Raw genomic sequence first — 21,875 nt, forward strand, 5'->3', positions numbered from 1 at the left:
TGATGCCTGCCCAACAGAATCCGTGATGGAAAATACAAGTGGGCAGTCCCCGTGTCTTATTTTAAACGATCAGTCATTTCTAACATGCTAACTCTATCCCTTCCTGTGTCATGTTTTCCGTTCCAGTTGTCACCCTGGTCAGGTTACTGTTGTGATGGTCATTTGTGTCATTTAGTTCTTGTCTGATTGTTCAATGGGCTTACCCACTTCACAGTGTTGTATTAAATCTAAGTCATAGCTAAGGTGTAGCCCTAAAACCTATACAGTGGGGCAAAAAAGTATTTAGTCAGCCACCGATTGTGCAAGTTCCCCCACTTAAAATGATGACAGAGGTCAGTAATTTGCACTAGAGGTACACTTCAACTGTGAGAGACAGAATGTGAAAAAAAAATCCATGAATCCACATGGTAGGATTTGTAAAGAATTTATTCGTAAATTAGGGTGGAAAATAAGTATTTGGTCACCTCAAACAAGGAAAATCTCTGGCTCTCACAGACCTGTAACGTCTTCTGTAAGAAGCTTTTCTGTCCCCCACTCGTTACCTGTATGAATGGCACCTGTTTGAACTCATCGTCTGTATAAAAGACACCTGTCCACAGCCTCAAACAGTCAGACTCCAAACTCCGCCATGGCCAAGACCAAAGAGCTTTTGAAGGACACCAGGAAAAGTATTGTAGACCTGCACCAGACTGGGAAGAGTGAATCTACAATAGGCAAGCAGCTTGGTGTGAAAAAATCAACTGTGGGAGCAATCATCAGAAAATGGAAGACATACAAGACCACTGATAATCTCACTCGATCTGGGGCTCCACGCAAGATCTCATCCCGTGGGGTCAAAATGATCATGAGAACGGTGAGCAAAGATCCCAGAACCACACGGGGGGACCTGGTGAATGACCTGCAGAGAGCTGGGACCAAAGTAACAAAGGTCACCATCAGTAACACACTACAACGGCAGGGAATCAAATCCCGCAGTGCCAGACGTGTTCCGCTGCTGAAGCCAGTGCATGTCCAGGCCCATCTGAAGTTTGCCAGAGAGCACATGGATGATACAGCAGAGGATTGGGAGAATGTCATGTGGTCAGATGAAACCAAAGTAGAACTTTTTGGTATAAACTCAACTCGTTGTGTTTGGAGGAAGAAGAATACTGAGTTGCATCCCAAGAACACCATACCTACTGTGAAGCATGGGGGTGGAAACATCATGCTATGGGGCTGTTTTTCTGCCAAGGGGACAGGACGACTGATCCGTGTTAAGGACAGAATGAATGGGGCCATGTATCGTGAGATTTTTGAGCCAAAACCTCCTTCCATCAGTGAGAACTTTGAAGATGAAACGAGGCTGGGTCTTCCAACATGACAATGATCCAAAACACACCGCCCGGGCAACAAAGGAGTGGCTCCGTAAGAAGCATTTGAAAGTCCTGGAGTGGCCTAGCCAGTCTCCAGACCTCAACCCCATAGAAAATCTGTGGCGGGAGTTGAAAGTCCGTGTTGCTCGGCGACAGCCCCAAAACATCACTGCTCTCGAGAAGATCTGCATGGAGGAATGGGCCAAAATACCAGCTACTGTGTGTGCAAACCTGGTAAAGACCTATAGTAAACGTTTGACCTCTGTTATTGCCAACAAAGGTTATGTTACAAAGTATTGAGTTGTATTTTTGTTATTGACCAAATACTTATTTTCCACCCTGATTTACGAATAAATTCTTTACAAATCCTACCATGTGGATTCATGGATTTTTTTTTTCACATTCTGTCTCTCACAGTTGAAGTGTACCTCTGGTGCAAATTACTGACCTCTGTCATCATTTTAGGTGGGGGAACTTGCACAATCGGTGGCTGACTAAATACTTTTTTGCCCCACTGTATAGTTTGGTATGCACTTCCTATGAAATGTAACTACACATCATATCGACACAGACCTCAACAAGCTCGAGGGGTATGTAAACACAGTATGTTTATTTACACAAGGATAACACCTCTGTGGAAAAAATGTAACAGGTTGTAATTGTATGAAGCCCGCTTACTATAATAATATAAAAAGCTAGTATTCTGTCGATGTAGACAGATGTTGGTTTTCTTGGTTTCATAGCTCAAACAGTCCAGGTGTAGACTCAGAGTTGACCCTGAAATATTTTCTCCTTCCCACAAAGTTAACTGTTGATCAATATTGAGCTCCATGTCCAACATAAACATCTTAGTTTCACTCATGAAGGCAGATTGCTGAACACACCCCAGCACACAAGCGTAAATGCAAATGACATTGTCCACTACAACACTGAGTCTCCAGGGATTTAAAAAAAAATACTCGAAATTAACTGTCTTGGACTTCACCTGGTTTGGTAGTAGGGCCACAACTGGAACCTGCAGCAGGTGGAGAACTGCCAGCTGTAGTCTAAGAGGATGAAATAAAGTTTAAGATTTACTGGAGAAGCTTCTGGTTATATTGCCCAATTATTTATTTGTTAAAACTTACTTTGCAATAAAAAACATTTTACGGAGAAGAACCTAATGAGCTAGCTTTGATAATTCGTTTAACCGACCATGTGAACATCTGTGCAGTTATGTACACATGCCTGATTTTACATACACCCATGTAATACAGCCTGTGCACAAGCCTTCTTTAAAAATGTTCTCTCTCTCTAGTGACCATCCCAAACAGGTTTTACAAAGAAATGGTATGTGCTCTCCCATCAATCATAATGCACACATGAAGTGAACACTGGATGTGTTCACTGGATGAACAGAGCTGTGTTGCGTGTGCACATTGATAGGCTATACCTGTGGAATGGTCATTAGACACTAGAAATGTCTAGTGTCTAAAAGTAACATTCAAAACTATGGAAAATATGGAGGTAGCTGTTTTTAAAAGATATTGGGGGGGAAAAAAATAAATGCTGCTGTAATCACTTTCCAGAGGTCTGCAGTCCTGCCTTGAACAAAAATAAATAGTCGTCCTTGTATCTAATAAGCCTTCAAAGTGGGCCACCTGCTTGGTATTTCATCTTCTCACCAGTGCATCTTGCAGGTGTTTTTATCATAGCTACACAAAATAAATCTTTAGCTCTTTATTTTGACCCATTTCTCTAACCTGTACCACCACCCACACGGGCAAAGTAGACACTTAATGCAATGTATTCTTCTCAGTAGAGTCTTGACAGATGTGTGTGAATCCACTCTTGTTGAGAGTGTGAATTAGAAAGAGAATCCAGTTTAGCCTTTTATCGCTAACAGGAATAATGATCTCTTAGTGTTTTGCTTTCAAACAGACTGTAATTATCAACAGGAAGCTTCAGACCACACATCTCCAGTGGGGGGACTCCTCTCACTAGGAGGAGCGAGGGAGGAGGAAGAAATCCAGCATGTCGTCTAATATTCCTGTTCCTGAGCAAATTAAAGCTCCCGATCTGTGTGTACTCAGAGCGAATGGTGTCATTAAAGGAACTTGGAAATGTTATTCTTCATTTTGAGTGAATGAGTTTTTCACAAAAGAGCCGACAAAGACAAATTCTATTTAGGTTTTAAATTAATCAAATAAATATCTGCCATTTGATTTCATTAGGTCTTAATTACTCCATCAATGTATGCATTTTATTTCCATTTTACATGGTGCTCTGTCAAAGTTGGTTTGTTTGTTTTGGGGTGGTTGTTGTTGTTGTTGTTTTTTGTTTTTTTTTTTAAAGCTTTTTATTTTGTAAAACTGCATTTTATCAGCATATTCTGCTTTGTGGAGGGTATGTTTAATAGACTTTTTAAGTGTAGCCAAACATTTTCCTGTTTTTTGGATAAACAAAGTCCATCAGATCTCATCTTCAGCTAAAGCAATAAACAATTTTAAAGCATTTTTGTTTAGATTTGTACAAAATTTTAATATATTTTTCTGTTTATATTTTAAGCCTTGGGTTTTTCCAAAGTCTTCCTGGTAATGTTTTGGGTAAACTTGTGTAAGTAAACAAACTGATTATGGACTGTACCTTCACTTCAACTCTCGTCTTTGAGGCAGATATGTTCTCAAGATTGCTCTAGAGTTGCACAACTAAAACATTTCTAGGAACTCTAACTGATGGTTAATGGATGTCGGCAGACCAAACACAAACACAGCTGTTAAGGTCAATAGCGTGCTCTGTCTTCATTGTTTTCCTCTATGGCGCTAAGCACTTTTTGAACAGCCTGTTTGTTGGACTGAACTGACAGGCAGGTTGTCACATGTGTTGGAGGTCTCTTGTACTTGACCACTGGATGGCTAGTTGTGATGTCTGTTATCTACTTGGAGACTCAAAAGATGAACAGCACAATAGTGGCCAGCCATGTAGAGCTGTGAATGGGCTGAATGAATCAAGACCCTTGTTCTTGCTTTTGTAGACAGCACACACAGACTTTTGACTGGCTGGTTTTCTGAATGACTGATTCACTGACTGAACCTGTACACTGACAGTCTGTCTGGCCAGTACAGAATATGCTTTGTATGAGACTGGAAACACAGCGAGATTGTTGTGTTTTCTGTACATCATCAAGTTCTTCCCAATTCAGCCTGAGTGCTGGAACACACTGGGAGGCCATGGAGTGTGTGAACTTGAGAGAAAGGGCGGGGATGCTTCCACGCTCACTGGATTCACACAGCTTGCACGCACACCAAGCCTAAAAAATGAGGAAAACAGTGAGTGTGGAAACATCTGTTGCCTCAGTTTCTCAGTGGCCACTTTGAAGCTGTTGTGTATGGCTTTCAGAGTTTTGCATTTGGTTATACTTAACGTATTAGTCAAGGTGGCTTGGTAATTATTTAATATGCCTAAAGAACGAGTAACACATTCACCTAAAGCGGGAAAAACATACAGAAAACAGTGGTGTGTCAGATGAGGGATTTGAATAAAAGCATTTTATTTCCAGTGTAATTGTTAAAAGATACTCATTATACCATTAAAGTCATTTGTCATTGATGACAACATAACAATTAAGTTTTCAGTATTCCTAATTCAGTTCTTTTCCTAATAAAAATAAACAGGTAAAAGTCTGTTTTCCCAAATGAAGATAGCATAACCTACAGGACACCAGTGATGTGCAAAATGATTTTGGTGACACTATGCTACATACATTTATTTTGTTTTATTTGCATCGAGCAACTATTTCCATCAATATGTTCAAGCTGTATGAAAGTGGTTGGAATTTTGTGCAGTTGGAAAGAGAGGCATTGTTTGGGTTTTTACAGCATTTCTGTTTTGGAATCTTGATTTGAAGAATATCTTACCAACTGCCACTTTACTAAACGAAATAGTGGTGAGTTGAGCCATATTGTATGTGTGTGCATGTAATGACAGTTGAAATGGTCTAACAATAGCTAAGATAGTGACCTAATTCAATCAGTTTCCAAATGGTGTGTTTGAGTCTGGTTGGTGGTTGCCAGGTTACACTGACAGATGGATTGAAATTGTCTGTAGTGTGTGTGTGTGTGTGTGTGTGTGTGGACTGTTTCATAGACAATCTGGCAACTCGGGTACCATTATGAACATGAGAAGCTTACTGATGCATGCATCCTTAACATTCATAATAAAGTTTGAGATCAGATGGTCTTGAAATATTGGGAAAACCGAGGAGTGTTAGCAGGCATGCACAACAAGATATGTAAAATGAAGTACTGTTTGATCCTGTGGTATTTACTTGTAGTGAAGTAGAGGGGTAGAGGCAAAAATCCAGACATTTTCCCGCCATTAGGGTGGTGACTAGTGTGCGTTTCCCAGCCAGCCTTCCCACTGGGCTGGTATTTCTGTTTCCCTGGAAGCACTGTATTGGCTTTTTGACGCACAACAAGTGATCTTTCTCCCAGAGCCAGAATGCTCTATAATGACGGAGTGGAGAAGGTAAACCATTTCCCCGAATGGACATTAACAACTATACAACTGCCTACAACAACTTTTGACATCCCATCACTTAACTCTCAATTACCCCCAACAAACAAGCCAACAAACAAACTAATCCTTACTGGTTAATGGGAATATGAAGCACAACCTGTTCCCATGCAAATGCTGTGATAACAACGAGAACCACCTTTGCCAGCAATCAGCATGTTTTGATCAAACTGTTAATTCATTGTTTTTGCAGTTTTATTCCTTTCAGCTGCACTTCCATGATAATTTACATGATTTTATTAACCAGCTTGTTTTCTGAGGTTAGGGGAAATACTGACATCACTCAAATACAGCCCAGTACAGCAACACACACACACACACACACACACACACACACACACACACACACACACACACACACACACACACACACACACACACACAATATCTCTGCTGTGTCTGGTAACTTTCCACAGTAAAATATATGTAGCACACACTCAGAACAGCTGGCTAATGAGGATTCAACCAGATTACCACACAGCGAACATATACTTGACTTTTCTTTATTCCTTGGTCACCAAGAACTCAAGTGTTTGTTTTAATAGTCTGCTAAATGTTTAGAGTAGATCACCAACATTGCATTCAGGAAAAAAAACCCAAACAAAACTTTGAAGTAAAATCACATTTCGATCTTCTCTGGCTCTTTTGACTGAAGGACTGAAGAGCTCAGGCGATAGCAAGATATCTGTCATCCAACAGTGCATAATTTGCAAGAATGGCTACTTGGTGTACGGTTTTTTTGTTAGACAGGCTTTGACACAATAATCATTAGATGAACTGAAATTTAATTTTGCACAGAGTCAAGGTCATGTTTGTTGTTCTCAGTAGATTTTAACTCATTAATTTGTGCAACATAATCAACCAATGACAAGAAAACTTATCACCTTTTTTCTGTACTTCCCACCTTACAATAATTGTTTTGGCTTGTTTTGTTTCTGCATTAACTACTACATCACTGATGTTTTGGGATCGTGTTAATGTTGGATAGAAAAAAAGATTAATAAATAAAACAAATTATAATGCTTAAAAATGGTAGGAATTTTTGAAAATTAATTGTTCTCTGGTGATCTGAAACTCAAATTGCTTCACACAAGATAGCAGGACATTTTATTTTATTTTTTCCCCCTCTCTCTCGTTTTGATTTACTGACCAACAACTTCCCTTCTCCTGTTGTTTGGGTGAGTGGGTCCAAAGAAAGCTGCCCCTCTCAGCCCACTGGTTCTGGACAGCAACAGAAAAATCGCAATAGAGTTGATCCTTTTAGCTTTCAAAATGGTTGCCTGCTTGTGATGTGTTTAGAGGACATCTGTAAATTGTAGCTGAAAAACTTGATCTCATTTCCTCATCTGTTAATTTGTGGTGTGTAGATTACAGACGCTGCATTACGTGTGTATGTGTGTGTGAAAAAGATGCAATATACATCTTCATTTCCATCTTAAATTCCTTCCTTTTCTACTTCACTTCACCACTTCACTTCTTCACACTCTGTACCTTGCTCCCATCTCTTCCTCCTCCTGCAGTTTTTCTTTCTTTCCTTTACGCTTTCTCGTTTTCATTCTCTTCCTGTTTCCTTTTCCTTGCCTTGTGCTGCAGCGCTGCATCAACCTGTCTCTAAAAGTGTAGTAAGGGGGATTGAAAGTGAGAAGCTTTATGTTGCAGATGTCCAGCTGAATGCTGATCTGCATTACTGTATGCACCCACTGACCTCTCCACCTCCCGCCACTGGTCAGTCAGGGAGTTGTGTTCAGGGGTTTGCATGCAAAAAGCCCCAGCTTGAGTCAAACTTTAAGCAGAGACTCTCTCTTTTTTTCACCCAACCCTCAGTGGACCTCAGGCTGTACATTATTGCATTTCAGAATTACACCTTTCCAGCTCACATCACCCCATTGTAAGAGGTCAGAGGGCAAGATGGAGTTTTCGGGGACTGGCAGACGCTGTGAGCAGAGAAAGAACATTTTGTGCCTGTGAATGCAGCGCTCGTTTCCTCCTGCTGAGCACAAACAGCCTGCTGAATGGTTGGTGGGACCACACAGTCTGAAGGTTCTGATTGGCTTTTGTGTCAGTTGGAAGATGGGCTAGAAGGTCATCTCATGGTCACTGGCCAATCGGGGAAAGACAGCAGTTTTCAGGAACTTCCTGTGTTCCTGTAAATGACAAATAAGAAAAATTAGCCAGTGATACTTAAAATAACTGACAAATGGATTCTGTAGTTGATTTTTGATTTGAAGTTAACATCAGGGCTGTGCGATATGACCAAAATCTCATATCCCGATATAAGACATTTATCATCCCGATAACGATATATATCACAAAAATGTTACATTTTCAGCTAATTCTGTGAATCTCGGGCCAGTCGACTTGTGTGAAGTGTTTTCAGCTGGGTGTCGTGTACCTGGAGTCGAGTGTTGCATAAGTTGAAACAGCCTCAATTTTCTTTGAGTATTTATTACACGGTGTGCTGCGGGGAAAGCCTGTTCTAAGCTTTTTTTTTTTTAACACCTGACGGCTCTTTTTAGCTTCTCATGCGTAAACACTCTGCATTCTATTTCACGTGATTCCATTTATTTTGGAAAATCTCAACAGGATCTTCAGCTTTGTTGTGAAAGGTTTATGTGGAAAATAAACATGCGGACGGCGGAGCCCCGCGATGGTTTTACCGTCGTTGTTGCTAACGACAACGCATAAAAACAATGGCTTGTCTGTCTGTAGTGTGCTTATATTAAATATAAGAGGAAGAGAGAACTTCAGGAAATTATACAGTGACCATCAAAACCATGAAAAAATATTGCCGTAAACAGTTGATTTTGCGACACCACGAAACAAACGATAGCGTAAAATGAAACGATAGACGTTTTCATATCGTCCTCCGATATATATCGTTATATCGAACAGCCCTAGTTAACATTATAATTAGGAATTTGCTATGCAAGTGTACTGAAAGGTTTCTGTATTAGATGGTGTCAGTATTCAATATTTGGTCATGCAGGATTTGCAAATTATGCAAACGGTAGTAGTGTTAAGGGTAAAAATCATAATCACAAAACTGAACAACAAATAGTTGGCAGCTTTTGCAAGTTGTAGGTCACTGTTGTTGTTGTTTTTTTGTTTGTTTTGTTTTTTGTTTTTTTTGGTTGTTTCTGTCTCGCATTTCTAATTCTGTAAACAAAAATAGATGTGATATTCATGTTTAAACGTGTTGAAACTGAATGGAAATTACTGAATTTCCCGGGGGAACGCACCTGAGGGATTAATAAAGTTTCATCTAATCTAATCTAAAAACCAAGCAGCAGCATCTGGAACTGAAAAATGAAGCAAATGCAGAATTGCAGTTCCTCCAGCAGCCACTTAAAGCTGGCTCCAAAAGTGAGTCACTCCCTATAGACTATTACGGTAAAATGTCCGACTTTCTAATAAAAATAAGCAGGTTTTCACCCTGGAACAAAACCTTTTTAAAGCCTGGTCATCATCTGCAGGTCCTCAATACCATGGAATAGTTGTGTATGCTTGGTGTAGTGATTAATGCATTTGCTTTGCATGCAAAGGACCTCTGGTTAGATTCTGGGAGGAGAAACGAGCCTCAGGAGGTTACAAGCTAGTGTACTACTAGTGAACGTCCCAAGCTTGGATAAATGGAAGATTTATGTCAAGAAGAGCATCATGCGTAAAATCTGTGTCAAATCAAATATGCCGGACCATCTGCTTTAACGACCCCTACCTTTACTGTAGAAACACCTAATACTCTTTATCTAATACATCATATTAGGCTACTGTGCCTCTTAACTGCTTTTATACATACAAATAAACAGCTTGCTCTAATACAGTTTTAAATGTTCATGTAAGGAAGACTGACTCTTTTATCATTGCATTTAAACAATGTGATCTAAGATTCAGTGCTCTTTGCATAAGGTACTTCCTTTCTGAACGTGGTAAATAAATTCTCCAGTGTCTCCCTCCTCTCTCCTGCTGTATGCAGAGCTGCCGGTCTTTCAGTGCCCCCACACTTTTGGATGTTTTATTATTAATCCTCTATTTATCCAGGCAAATCTCAGAGATTCAAATCTCTGGCATCATGGCAGTAAAAATCAAAACACAAACAACACATAACAACATAACAATTAAAAAATACAACGGTCCATACAAACGAGTACAAACATGTGAAAAATATACAACAACTGATCATTAAAACGGTCACACTGACTGAAAGAGTTATCCTCTCGTTCCTTTAAAATGGACTTAAACTCCCTCATGACAACCATTTCTGAATCACTGTAGCTGTCACTATAAGGGGTGGATAGCAATACGTGGACATACAGCAATGATGTGTAATGCACTTTATGAAGGCATCTTATGTACCAGGTCTGTTAGTGTTGAGGCTTTAAAACACGACTTCACAAACCAATAGGTAGTGCCAAAGTGAATGTAATTTCACAGTTGAAATGTAGTTTTGGTGCATTTCAAATGTGAAATTGAAATGCACCAAAGGTCAAATGAATTGATTGGTTGATCATCTAAAAATAAAAATAAACAATTTTGTCAATTACTATGGCACTCTGTTTTTAATCATATTAAAGCAGAAAAGCCGACCTGTACTGGTTGATTTCCTCTTTCCTGAATACCTTTGCTATTCTTTCTGCTACTTATACTTAAAGAAAATCAAAAGCAGATTAACAGTTAATAAATACAGCAGTTTGGGTATGCTTTTGTAAGTTGCTGCTTTTTAGTGTCTTAGAGTTGTTCAGAAATTGTATTAATGCAGCATTAACCCCTGAACCAAACACAAACTTCCTAATCTTTATTCTTTAAGCACAAACATAAACAGGTTAAAACCATCTGTTCAATCTTTCTTTTGTGTTTTAGTCTGTGCTATCATCCACTACGATCTGTCTTGTAATGCTATATACTGTGTGTCCAGATCTTTCAATATAATATAACAAGTCTCTGTGGATAAATCATTGAAATATAAATAAAGGGGAGTAGCCATACGCATCTGCTCTGGCCTGTTGTCTTTGGTTTGTTTGACAGAGTTGGTGGAGGCAGCATGTTGAAACGTGTTCCAGTGTTTTATCGCTCAGCATTCTATAAACAACACATCATTTCTTATAGCTTTGTGTTGTTTGGTGCTGGTTTAAACAGCCTCTGGCTAACCTATGTGGATGACACAATCAAAATTACAGTTTCTTTGGCTTCAGAAATCACTGTCCCTTTGTTTATGCCTCAAAGGACACACAACCAAATAATTTCAAGCAGGGATTTACAGTGTTTCCATAGCAGTTAGTGTTTGTTTCTGTGGCAGACACGTTACTGTTTAGAGTCAGTTTGAGCCAATCAGCTTATGTCATGTTGAAGCAGTGAGCTGCCGACAGTAAAGGTGGGTTAAAGGCTGCTGCTGCTCAGCTGCGTGATGGTGATGGTGAAAGGTATGTGTCAGCTAGTCAAATAAGCTGCCTTGGTGATTTGTTGTCTATCACGCTTCATTTAAATTCCCCCGCTGCAGAGACAAAGGCCATGACGAGATGTGGCTGCTCTCTATATGTATGTCAATATGGTGTTTTTCTTCTGGAACTCCTCAGTCACTTTTTCCTGTCATCAGTTACAATATCCTCTTATTTAGAGGAACACCACAGCAACTGGACGAGTTATTTGTAGCTCTGTTGGCTGGAAAATCCGGAGTGGATCAGGGAGGAAAGCACAGCTGAAGCACCTTTTTAGAATTCTATAATTATCATTATTCTGTAATTTTAAGAATACTACTACTACCACGACTACTTCCTTTGGCTGCTCCTTAAAGGATCGCCACAGTGGATCGTCTGTCTCAATCTTACCCTATCCTTAGCGTCCTCCTCTGTCACCCCAACTTATCTTATATGGAAATCTTGTTCTTCGTAATCTGTGTGTTTGATTTGGCAAAGATTTTACAGTAGATGCTCTTCCTCACACAACAATGCCCATTTTTCCAAGATCGAGACATGCATGAAGAGTACACTGGCTTGTGGCTCCCCATGGTTGGGTTGCCTTTTATAATAGTAAGACTAAGAAAACAAAAATTCAAATGTGGTTGGTTGGATATGAAGCAGCTTGCATGAGTACCTCATATGTGGCTCTTGGTGTATTTAAAAGCTTTAATCTGGGCGGGTGTGCATGCATGCATTGTCAGTCATTCACTGGTAAATGCAAATAATTTGTTCAGAACTGAAGCCAGTAGTGTCATAACAGAGGCATGTTCACACTGAAGGCTGACTGGTTATATTTATGTGTTATGGTTTTAGGTTCACTGCAAGCTCTGTTTGGTTGTTAAATATGGATTTGCATCAGTGGGAATAAATCAGTGTTGTTGTTTGCTCCAAAATTTTAACTTGTTTGTAGTGGTATTAAGGGCGAAATATTACATTTTGAATGGTGTGACGGTAGAATATTAAACAAAAATATTTTTAAAAGTCCAAATTAAAACATAGAGGATATTGGCCTTTTGCAGTAGCTGCTCCTAAATGGTGGTACACACTCCCCCTTCACATCTGGAGTTATTTTAAAAGTTATTTAAAACACAGTGTTTATTTTTTGGCTTTTAAACCAGGCTGAGGTTTTAATGAGGTCTTCTTCTTCTTCTTCACAATTGTTTGTTAAGAAGTTTGTTTGCTTTTTTGTTTCATGTTGATTAAAAGATTTACGTTGTTCTTTAAGTGTGCCAGGTAAATAATAATGGCACATGGCACTCTACGATTGTGCTACAACCTGGAAATTTGAAAACCTTTTTGGTCTGCCTTCAGGGTGAGATTATCTTTCCTGCTGCAGCAAACCTACATGTGCATCATCTGTGCAAAACATTCACATAGGAAACGTATAAGGGAGCAGTTAAATCTGTAGTCATCTTTACTAAATGACCACTGGGGCTCGAGTAATAGAACATGTTATCAACTCAACTCGTTTGCTGTTGGAACCTCAGCCTCTCCATAGGCCAGAGTGCCTTTGAGCAAGATGATGATAGCACAGCAGCACTGCCATCATGTATTTGAGTTTGTGTGGAAAGGTGTATGAGGAAACACTGAAAAGTGCTTTGAATTCTTCAAAAGCAGAAAATCTATTTTTAACTACAGGCTATGTACCTAAAAATTAATGTCATGTTCTGATGTTTTGTTTTGTTTTTTTATTGTTTTTATTATTTTCTGGGGGAAATTGTCTGACTAAAATACCCCCCTTTCTTTCTGTCTCCACAGTGGGGTGCCCAGAGAAGTGTGCACTGCGAGCGTGCACAGCAGACGGCGAGTGCTGCCACCCTCAGTGTCTGGGCAGCTGCACAGTCCCCGATAGTGACACAGCATGTACTGCATGTGTGCATTACTATTACCAAGGCCGCTGCATGGCTGACTGCCCCCCAGGCACCTACAAGTTCGAGGGCTGGAGCTGCATCAGTGCCGAGCTTTGCTCCAAAGCCCAATTTACCGACCTTGACAGATACGTTATCCATGGAGGAGAGTGCATGCCTGAATGTCCATCTGGGTACACACGTGCTGCACCAAACAGGTGAGCTGCTGTTCAACCTGAATTTAGCCTGGTTTAACACCCTCCTTATTGTTGCTTATTGTTGCTTTGCTAATATTGAATTTAGTTCCATCGTAGTCTCTGTATGGCCTTCCAAATAGTGAAGGCCGTTAAGCATGCCGAGGAATTTCACCTAGACATGCTTTGGCTGCTTCTGTGAAATGTTGACGTCAAATCTTTCAGGGACAGAAATTTTAAAAAAGAAAGAAAGAAAACCCCGCTAAACCAGTTTGGCAAATAGATGCCTGTCAAGAACGACGCTGTACATTCACTGTCTCCTGCCTTTCTCTCTGTCTGTCTCCAGTATGTTTTGCACAGCTTGTGATGGTCTGTGTGATAAAGTATGTGATGGGAAGGTCATCGACTCCATGACTGCTGCTCAGTCTCTCAAAGGCTGCACTGTTATCAAAGGCCACCTGCAAATCAACATCCGCAGAGGCCGTAAGTACTGCGGTGTAACACAGCAATACGACTGTTAATACTCGCATTTCTTTGTGAGGGAGGCCTGAGGAGCTGGTGTAGAACATTATGAAGATCTGTTATATTCACACCGTTAAATCAGACGCAAAAAGAAGTTATCACAGATTTTGCTACTTGAGAAAGTCACATGAGAACTCAACAATTTGAATATATTTCATTGTGCATTCAGGAAAGCTGTCGTCATGGATTACAACAGTTTAAAAATGGTTCTATAATAACATTATTTTACAGTAACAATGTAATTTCCAGTTCAAAATAATCCTTATTTGTCTCCTCTTGGGCCTTTGTGCAGCCTGTGATTTAATCTACTGACTGAAACAACCTGGTTCAGTTCCCCTGTCCCTACCTTTAAGCTACCTTTGCTCTTATTGGCTTCTCTTCATAAATAGAAGGTTTGTAAATAGTAGGTGGGTGGAGCTTTTGTGCTCACAGCCAGAGTCTCAGGGTTTAACCCATATGAAAAATGCTGACACACTCCAAAGCAGTTTTAAACTTTAAACAAAGAAAAATAACCAGGTTTGTTTTTTGTAAGCGGGGCTTAATGTTCTCAAGCTTAATGCATTTATGATTATCATATGGCCAGAAATGACAGGAAAATGTTGATACCTCTGTTAATTAGGTTCTACAGACCTTTTGGATGAAACACACTTGTTTAGTCATATGTCTGAAGGTCCATTTTGTTCCAGGAATAAGTCCTGGCCATGTGCCTAAGATAAACATATTACATATATCTGCTTACTTTCACACAGTATAGAGTCAACCGTCTGAAATGGAGCATTTAGCCCATTTTATATTTCATAGTTTTCACTCATGGTGATTGCTTGTACACATACTGAAATTTTAGCCATGTTTAAAAATTAGCATCCATCATTGTAACAGCATATATATGACAGGAAATGCGTAAAATGATAATAAGTCCTCTTTAAGCCAGCAATGAAGTACTAAAGGGTAAAATGCATCAATAGATAAATGAATGTGTTTGTGACGGTCTGTGTGTTTAGATAACATGGTGGCAGAGCTGGAAAGTTTCACAGGTCTGATCCAAAGGGTGACTGGTTACGTACGGATCATACACTCGCACACACTGAGCTCCCTTGCATTCCTTCGGAGCCTGAGATACATCGATGGAGAAAACCTCCATGAAGAGTAAGAACACACACACTTCTCTACGTGGATAAACATACAGCCAAGGTTTTAATCTCAATGCCTTACAGTGGAGACGGATGTTTGTGCATTGGGACACTCTGAGCTCATTTCTTCTCATGTACTTTTCTCAAGGATTCACCTGAATATTAATTAGTTCTATTCATTTATTCAATTCTGTTTTATTAGTTTAGTGCCACTTCACAGTAAACATTGCCTCAAGGTGCTTTGTAGTGTAAGGTAAAGGTAAAAGTGGTTCTCTCTCTCTCTCATTTTACTTTTGAAAACTCTAGGAACCACAAAAAATTAGTGCTCAACAAACACAACTCTTGAGTAACTACATTTTCAGCTAATATATAAGAATGATGTGATCCAACATCCTCAAGATGTTCAATCTTTAGTGAAAAAAGTTAAACAAAACTTGAACAAGTGCAGTTGTTTGTTATTTGTTTGTGAATGAGGTATAACCTCCAACAGTCCCAGGAAAGGTTCTCTCAGGGTCATTGAGAGGCCTTCGTTTCCCTCCTCCATCTGTTTGTGTTCACAGGAATCTTACTGTCCCAAGGCCCACATTACAGTCATTCCTTGATGTCTGGGTGTTACCCAGAGAATCATAAAAAAAACCTCCTCTCCAGCACACAAAAAAATGTCAGCCCCTGGTTAATCGGATTTGCCAGGTGATTTTTATCCTGCTGTCAAGCAGTCCCTCTGCTGTCTAACTGGGTCATTAAACCTCCAGCTAGAAGAGAGATCTACCGAGAAGAGTAAAATAGCTACATTTTGTTCAATTAGCATAGCTTCCCCTAATAGACAAGTCGCTAGTGGATATGTTGTGTAGTTTTCCATTACATGCTGAAAATAAGGCCTTAACCTTGGTGGGAAAGTTGGCTCTCAGCCTAGCATGAATCACTATACACACAATACACTCATAGATAAACATACACGAATGAATGTAGAACGAAGCAGCATATTGATGACTGTAATCCATTCATCTCCTCCTCTTTCTGCCCTCTAGCATGTATGCCTTCTCTGCATTCGACAACCAACAGTTACAGTATCTTTGGGACTGGAAGCAGCACAATCTGACCATCAAAACAGGAAAGCTGTTCTTCAGAGCCAACCCTAAGCTGTGCATGTCCGAGATCCGCAAAATGTGGAACAAAACAGGCATCCAGGCCCGCTTTGATGAGAGTGATTTCCGAAACAACGGCGACAGAGCCAGCTGTAAGGGTCAAAATGAGCTTCAGTTTGAAAACCACAAACATTTAAATTGCTATGTCCAGTTCATGTGCTGAAGTTACTCTAGTTTACTAGAAGTTTGCAAACACCTCTTTTGAGCGTGATGCTGTTCTGCTTCTTATGTCAGTATTTACTGCGCCACTCTGTCAACACTAATTGCTGCATATTAATGCACACATACTGAAGCGCTTTTTCCCCCCTCTTTGCTCCCTCCATAGGTGAAAGCACTATTCTGAAATTTAAGTCTAACAGCACCAGCAGCACAAGGATCAAGCTGACATGGCAGCGCTACCGGCCCCCTGACTACAGAGACCTCATCAGCTTCATTGTCTACTACAAGGAAGCGTATGTTTTTTGTTTATTTTAGTTTATCTGCAGGCTGAGTGTTACTGAGCTGAATCTTAATCCCACCACTTTATCAGCCAACATGTTTTAAGTTAACTGTCAGAGGTTAGGTTTCAGAAACATTAACAGGACTTTAAATACAGGAAATTTTACTTTAATCAAGTTTTATATTAACTTGGTACGTAGTTTCACAAATGTCCAGAGAATCAGCAATAGGAAATCTCACTTAATGGTTTTCCAGCCACAACTATTGGGCGAATATTAGGAGCTGACTTTAAGTGGACATTTAAGTGTTAAATCGTTGCAGAAGAATGAGGGGAAAAACTGATGCAAAGACATGATGTATTAAAAATGGTGGGCCAGGCAACAAACAAATACAGCAAAGTAAAAAACACGATGGAAATGTGGTCTTTCTGTCTGTGTTAACTATTATTTTGAGGAAGATGAGATTTTTGTGTTTTGCTGACATTCTTCATTTGTGTAATAAAAAACACATGAATTAAATAGATGTACAGTAATAAATTAATAATTCGCCCTTTTCTTCCAGGCCCTACCAGAACATCACAGAGTTTGAGGGACAGGATGGCTGTGGCTCCAACAGCTGGAATATGGTGGATGTGGAGCTGAGGCCTGACAAGGAGTCAGATCCTGGAGTTCTTCTGTCCAACCTGAAGCCGTGGACACAATATGCTATCTTTGTTAAAGCTATCACACTCACAGTGGAGGATAGACACATGCCAGGAGCCAAGAGCAAGGTGGTCTACATCCGCACCAGCCCCTCAGGTAAACACCACAACAGCACAGATCAAAAGTTAGTCTCTTACAGTCTGTACTTTCTTCTCTCTAAAAGTGGAGAAAGTACTTTTTTGTTCGTTAGAATAACCAGGGAGTTAAAGAGCAAAATTGTTGTTTGACTAAGCCGACACTAAATATCCCCAAGTAATGCCTTTGTTTTCATTCAACATAAGCAGCTGAAATGGGAAGGAAATTTAAATAAAATGACATTTATGTAGCACTTTTCTGGTGTTATTAACTTCTCAGTGCTAGACACTGCAAACCCCATTTTCACCCACACGTTCATATACTGCTTTATTCTTCAGTGTGTTATCTATTTCAAAACCATCTGTCCAGGGCAGTGTACACCCTGGACAGGTCACCAGTCCATCCTAAGGCCAGCACAGAGTGACACACAACCATTAATTCCTACGATCAATTTAGAATCGCCGATTAATCTAACACGTACGTCTTTGGACTGTAGGAGGAAACCAGAATATGCAGGGAGAACCAACATGCGCACAGGGAACACAAGCAAACAGCACAATCTAACCAGGAAGCTTCTTGCCATGAGGCAACCGTGCAAACTACAACTGGTGCCGTTTAACCCAACCCAAAAATAAAGATTCATCATTTGGTTTTAGTGCCAAAGCTAATCGTAAACTAATCAGTCAAAAAAACCAAAAAAACATATTTACCTTGTCCATATCTTTAGTTGCAGAATTGCAGGTATCCTGCTGTGGCCATGTTTTCACCACCACTGCATTGTAGCTTTATATGTGTTGTTCGACTCCCCTCTATCGTTCGGTCTAAACAATCCCAAAGGGGCATTACTGTATCCCCACCAATGCATAGCAGTTTTCAGCTGGCTTTCTGGCCTTACTGTTTGGCTGCTGCCATACTGTCACTGACCTCTGGTGGTTTGAATTAGCAACTGCTTTATTTCCCTTATTAGTTTAACAAAAGTAGCAAACAACTGTGATGTTACTGAAAATCATATCCTTGAAGTATATTTTTATACTAAATGGTTTGGTATACCTTAAAACCACCGTACAGCATATGCTTAGTTGCTACTTGTTTTGCAAATAGAAGTGGATTATTTCTCTGTCAGAATTAAAGCATTTCTGGATTTTATCCAAACATACTGTAAGGAGATGGAGAGGAAGACTGTTTGAAATAAACACAGCTGCAAGTCAAAGAGATGGAGAAAATCTGATTTAAACAAACTGTAATATACTGCAGTAATTAGATGAAATGGAAGGCTGCTTTAAATAAGTCCAGCTGCAGTGTAAAGACATAGCAGCACTGTGATGTCAGACGATCACATCTGCACTGGCAGCCTGAAGGAGAAAAGAGTTTACTCAAAAGTTGTTAGAAATCAGTTTATGCCTCTGTGCTTCTCAGCACCCTCCATGCCTCAGGATGTGCGAGCGTACTCCAACTCATCCACTCAACTGGTGGTACGCTGGTCGCCCCCTGTCTCAGCGAATGGCAACCAGACGTACTACTTGGTAAGATGGCAGCAGCAAGCGGAAGACCGAGAGCTCTATCAGCACAATTATTGCTCCAAAGGTACACGCACACAGACATAAACTTCCATTGCCACCCCTGCTGCTAATAATTAAGTCACAAACGGACTACAAATCTTTCTCTTTCTCCTGCAGAGTTGAAGATTCCCATTAGGATCGCTGCCATAGGGGTGGGAGACCAGGAAGAGGAGACAAAGCCAACTAAACTAAATCCAGATGGGGCAGGTAAAGGCTGTTGTCCCTGCCCCAAATCAGTGGAAGACCTGGAGGCTGAAGCTGCTGACGCCTCTTACCGAAAAGTCTTTGAAAACTTCCTGCACAACTCCATTTTCACACCAAGGTGATTAACCCAAGATCGTTATTTCTCCATGTGGCACAGCCGTTGTGTAGCTACGGCAACATTTAACTTGATTTTTACCCCTATGTGAACTAACCAAATATCTATGCATGCACAATTTGAGTAATTTTTCAGGTTAGCAAAACAGAGATCAGTTTCTTCCTTTGGTCTTTAGTCATTATACAGTATAATTATGCATAGCAGTTACAAGCCTAATGAGGAGTGATAATTCAGTCTTTATATTTTTTTATCCTTCTTGAAATTTCCCTACAAATGTATTTACTTTTTCTTCATTTCCCTGCATAGTGGCTCAGCTTCTGTTTGATTTGGTTAGTGATAGGTAGTCACCCTGCTGCATTGCACTTCGGACATCTGCATCACATTATTTCTTTATGTCTCAACACACATGTGCAAGTCCATTGGGAATAATTAGTTCTTGGTGTGTTTTGCCAGGCCAGAATAAAGGGATTTGTGTACTTCCATCTAAAGATAAACATCAAGTGTCATCATATTTTCTGCACTTAGTTTTGAGCTTACCTTTAACAGATGTGTGCAAACCAACATGAATGGGACAGTATCTGTAAACTCTGCTGATGTGATCATTACACGCCTACCAGAGTCTTTTATGGATTGGCTGGAACTGTTTAACTATAATTAGCCAAAGAAAACATTTCTTTCTTGGTGTTAGACGAAATATAATTGAGGATACATTTTCAAAAGCCATTTAAAAGGTGTCTATATTTCATTCTGGTTGAGACAAAACCTTGGCAATAACATTGTCTGGTATTCCATCCAATGAAATATTATGAAATAAAGGCACATGCGGGAAACTACTTGGTAATCTCTTGTTGCTCAGCTGTGTTAGTGGGTCTGATATATCACATTTCGGCACGTACTGTGTGCTTTGCCTGTAAGAGTTTAGTAACTAGAAAATTAACTGAGCTGTTCAGTAATTCTGTTTACAGTGTTCCTACCATGCTTCATCAGAGCTGCTGAACCAAAAGCCAAGTGGCAACAAAAACAAAACAGATCACTTAAAACGTCAAGTTTGAGCAAAGTATTCCAGTAACTCTGGAATCAGCACAAACCTAAAGAGCTAAGAAGTAAACAACAAAGGAGACAGACAGGTTTCAGCGTCTTGTGGTTTACCGCAGTATTTCACATCTTGCTCCAAAGTATGAAAAATTGCACTCAGGTTGGGCTTAATGTCACTTAAAATCCACCTGTTTCACACTTAGAATTTCTCCTCTGACTCTACTTTTCAGGCCAGCAGATCGTCGCCGCAGAGATCTGTTTGGCATCGCCAACTCTACTCACTCCCGCCGCAACCACCTGCACGGCAACAGTAGCACTGCCCCTCCTCTTCAAGCCGCTGGCAACAGCAGCACCCCCGAACAGGATCCGGCAGACCAAGAATTTGAATTCATTGAGCAATCAGTGACAGAACGTGAGCTGCAGATCTCTGGCTTGCAGCCTTTTACGGTTTACCGCATCGATGTTCATGCGTGCAATCGACAGGTCGTACGTTGCAGCGCAGCGGAGTTTGTCTTCTCCAGAACCAAGCCTGCAGGTCAGCAATTTGTTTTGAAACATTACAGGCAACTGGGACACACATGACCAAGCTGTGATTTCTTTGATACCCATTGTAATTAAACTCTGGCTGTGATTTTACCAGAAAAAGCCGATGACATCCCGGGTCCAGTGACCTGGGAAGGCCACGAGGACTGGGTGTTTCTGCGTTGGCCGACGCCGCCTCGTCCCAACGGACTTATCCTCATGTATGAGATCAAGTTTAAACTGGGTGCTGAGGTAGGACAAACTGCCTTTGTTTCCAGTAAATTCAGTAGTTTATTCAGAATTCTTTTTGCTCGTAGATCATCTTCTCCTCTGTATGAAGTGATTAATCTGAAGTAATACTTATAATACTGCTAACTTTTAAGACTGGCAGGAAGTTCACAAAGTACATTAAAGCAAAAGGGACAGATGCTAATAGCAAACAAAAAACACAAAAGAAAAACAAAAAAGGGATGTGACATCAAAGCAAGTCTATAAAAATGAGCTTTAAAGAAGAGATTTTTATGTTACCCAGTCTGACTGTCTGCCAGTCATTTAGCTAGAGCCATTTCACGTTTGCAAGTATCAAAGTCAACGCCATAATCTCTCATTTTCCCTTTAATGAAAAACAAATGATCACTATTCCTTTAGTCTTCACTGCACAACACAGAATTTCAGTTTAACCTAATGCTCTGAAAATGTTGGGAAGTCAGTTCTGACACACAGAATGTGATGCAGAAGTGTTCTCATGTTAAAATGTGCTCATTTTAAATGCAGAACAGATTGAACCAACAAACAGGAGTTACGTTTTAGAAACGCCATAAAAACAGTGGCAACGCTGGGTCTCAGAAGTACATGCTAACCAATCAAATACGCCACTGACCAGACATGAGACTTATTATTTATTCATCTTGAGGCAGAATGGGTCTGGCACCCTAAACCCTGTCCTTACTATTTATTGCACAGTACAAATTAAAAACAGCAGGCCCTTGGATGTTTGATTTGGATTTAGTAAAACTTACTCCATAATAA

The 21,875-nt window shown here is 40.1% G+C and overlaps 1 protein-coding gene across 1 annotated transcript in view; it reads left to right on the forward strand.

Moving 5' to 3' along the window:
* The window catches only part of LOC147338620 (insulin-like growth factor 1 receptor), a 62,480-nt gene that overhangs the window by 29,676 nt on the left and 10,929 nt on the right, over nt 1-21,875 (forward strand). Inside the window, exons 3-12 of the mRNA XM_086312849.1 lie at nt 13,118-13,424; nt 13,747-13,883; nt 14,924-15,068; nt 16,081-16,289; nt 16,523-16,649; nt 17,197-17,432; nt 18,828-18,995; nt 19,088-19,292; nt 20,555-20,859; nt 20,965-21,098. Of these exons, the coding sequence (XP_086168975.1) occupies nt 13,118-13,424; nt 13,747-13,883; nt 14,924-15,068; nt 16,081-16,289; nt 16,523-16,649; nt 17,197-17,432; nt 18,828-18,995; nt 19,088-19,292; nt 20,555-20,859; nt 20,965-21,098 (1,973 nt within the window). The remainder of the gene's footprint in view (nt 1-13,117; nt 13,425-13,746; nt 13,884-14,923; nt 15,069-16,080; nt 16,290-16,522; nt 16,650-17,196; nt 17,433-18,827; nt 18,996-19,087; nt 19,293-20,554; nt 20,860-20,964; nt 21,099-21,875) is intronic.

Source organism: Aulonocara sp. 'chitande type north' Nkhata Bay, linkage group LG1, assembly GCF_057382095.1.
Source record: "Aulonocara sp. 'chitande type north' Nkhata Bay isolate Kocher_YH1m ecotype deep benthic linkage group LG1, A_spYH_male_GT1.1, whole genome shotgun sequence".
Lineage (NCBI taxonomy): Eukaryota > Metazoa > Chordata > Actinopteri > Cichliformes > Cichlidae > Aulonocara > Aulonocara sp. 'chitande type north' Nkhata Bay.